The 1,876-nt window shown below is 31.5% G+C and overlaps 1 protein-coding gene across 1 annotated transcript; it reads left to right on the top strand.

The window, feature by feature from the left end:
• Positions 1–621: 621 nt before the first annotated feature.
• Positions 622–1,876, top strand: LOC132790899 (uncharacterized). Its single transcript, XM_060799653.1, has 4 exons — positions 622–645; positions 1,348–1,426; positions 1,490–1,648; positions 1,708–1,876. Exons 1-4 carry the CDS (start codon positions 637–639, stop codon positions 1,812–1,814), a joined length of 354 nt encoding a protein of 117 aa, XP_060655636.1. The 5' UTR covers positions 622–636; the 3' UTR covers positions 1,815–1,876.

Below are 1,876 nucleotides of genomic sequence, written 5' to 3'. Positions count from 1 at the left end.
GCTGCCACATCTCTACGTTTGTGTGTGTGTGTGTGTGTGTGTTGGCATCGCGTGTGCTTTTAAATAACGATACACTTGTGTATCTGATGACGACCCTGAGATGCTGATGCTCTTATCGCGCTGCGTAAATCACGAAAATACAATGTAACAGTTTGTCAAAAAGTTGGCAGTTGCACTCTCACACTCGTGTGCAGATAAATTATATATCTTAATGATTTTCAACAACAAAAGGCGCAGCATTTTATTTATTGTTCTCACTTTTTCTCTCACATAATGGTTGGCTTCGCAAGTAGACTTTTTGTTCGTAAACGGAAGCGATTTAAATTCAATCTTTATTGGTAGACGATTTACGTAAACAAGTTTCAATTACTAAATAGATAATTTTGTATTTTAAATTGATTTCACAATTTTGTATTTTACAGTCGAAACCTTGTAAATCAGTTGCTAGTATTTATTATTACAGTTTTTCTTCAATTTGCTTCGCTCTAGCAAATTAAGTAAATTAACATTCTTACACAATGATAGTTCTCGATACCTGTTCAGTTAGAGTTAAACGTTGTTTCCTGACAGCTTCATGAAGTACTCGATTTTTTCAATTATGCTTTGCTTTACAATTGTTTTAAGCTTCAGTCAAGAATGAGTGAAGTAAGAGTTGCTTGGCGGCAAGTTTTTTGAACTTAACAGAAGTGATTTTTCAATTATCGTTCATATTCATTTTGTTATTTAAGGGCTTACGCTAGCTCTGCTGCTTTTGGCAAATGTTGCAAGTCAAATGCATTCAGTTATAAACTCAAGACTAAAGCGAGTAAAGCTGTTAAAAGGCTATCCGGTCCCTGTGGATTCTTTAGGGTAAAGGAGAAATGTGAAAAACTTTGACAAATAATGTCAAAAAGTCGAAAATACACAAGTCGAACATATAAAAACATGTGTAACGAACGAAGTTTTTAGTTATTTGAATTCGACCATATTTTATATTCGAGTTTTATTGGCATAGTGAAATGTTTAGTTTAGTTTGAATGGGATGAACAACTACCTATATCTCTCTGGTATATTTTGAATGTTGTACAACATCGATATACCAAATGTAGCCTTTGATATATTTTAATATTTTACAGTATATTTGTATAACATGGTTTTATTGATAATGGGTAGCGGATATATCACAGTCGAACACATTCGACTATACTTTTCTTACTTATTATTTTATACCATAGAGATTTACTCGCAGCTCTAATATCAAATTACATACTCTTTATCTGCGTCTAATTAGCATGTAATCTACATATATTATATTATTTTACCTTATATATATATAAAGCAATTCACATTCTTTATTTCACCTTTCAGGTAAGAATGAAGCTCTGTGCAAACGTTGTATTGTTACTTTTAATATTTTCGTTTGCTACTGCAACAAAATATTACGACAGTGAGTAATCGATTATAAACATTTGAAATAGTTATATTCTGTAATTACTTATTTGCTGTTTAGAGACGTGCAAACGTAATTTTAAATTTCCATTGTGTTGGTATGACTCATGGGGCTTTAACGAAATTACTTGTAAATGTTACCCAATTAAAGCTGGTTACGGGCAATGTGGAAACTTTAGAAGTCAAAGAGGATGCCTCGATTTCTGTATACAAGATAAATGTAATTTGAAATAATCAACGGTTGTCAAGCACTGACTATTAATTATGAAAATATTGCAGATAAGCAGCTGAAGACAGAATCGAAATCTGCAACCCGATGTGTCTATAAAATCAAAAGCACGTATTGGAAGGAGCTTGAAATAAAATATGGAATTAAAAAGAATTAAATAATTCAATAATAAATTATTGATATATTTTCTATTATACAATTTCGATTTCGTATTACTAA

This window comes from Drosophila nasuta, chromosome 2L (genome assembly GCF_023558535.2).
Source record: "Drosophila nasuta strain 15112-1781.00 chromosome 2L, ASM2355853v1, whole genome shotgun sequence".
Classification (NCBI taxonomy): Eukaryota; Metazoa; Arthropoda; class Insecta; order Diptera; family Drosophilidae; genus Drosophila; species Drosophila nasuta.
This window is presented reverse-complemented; position numbering and strand designations above follow the sequence as displayed.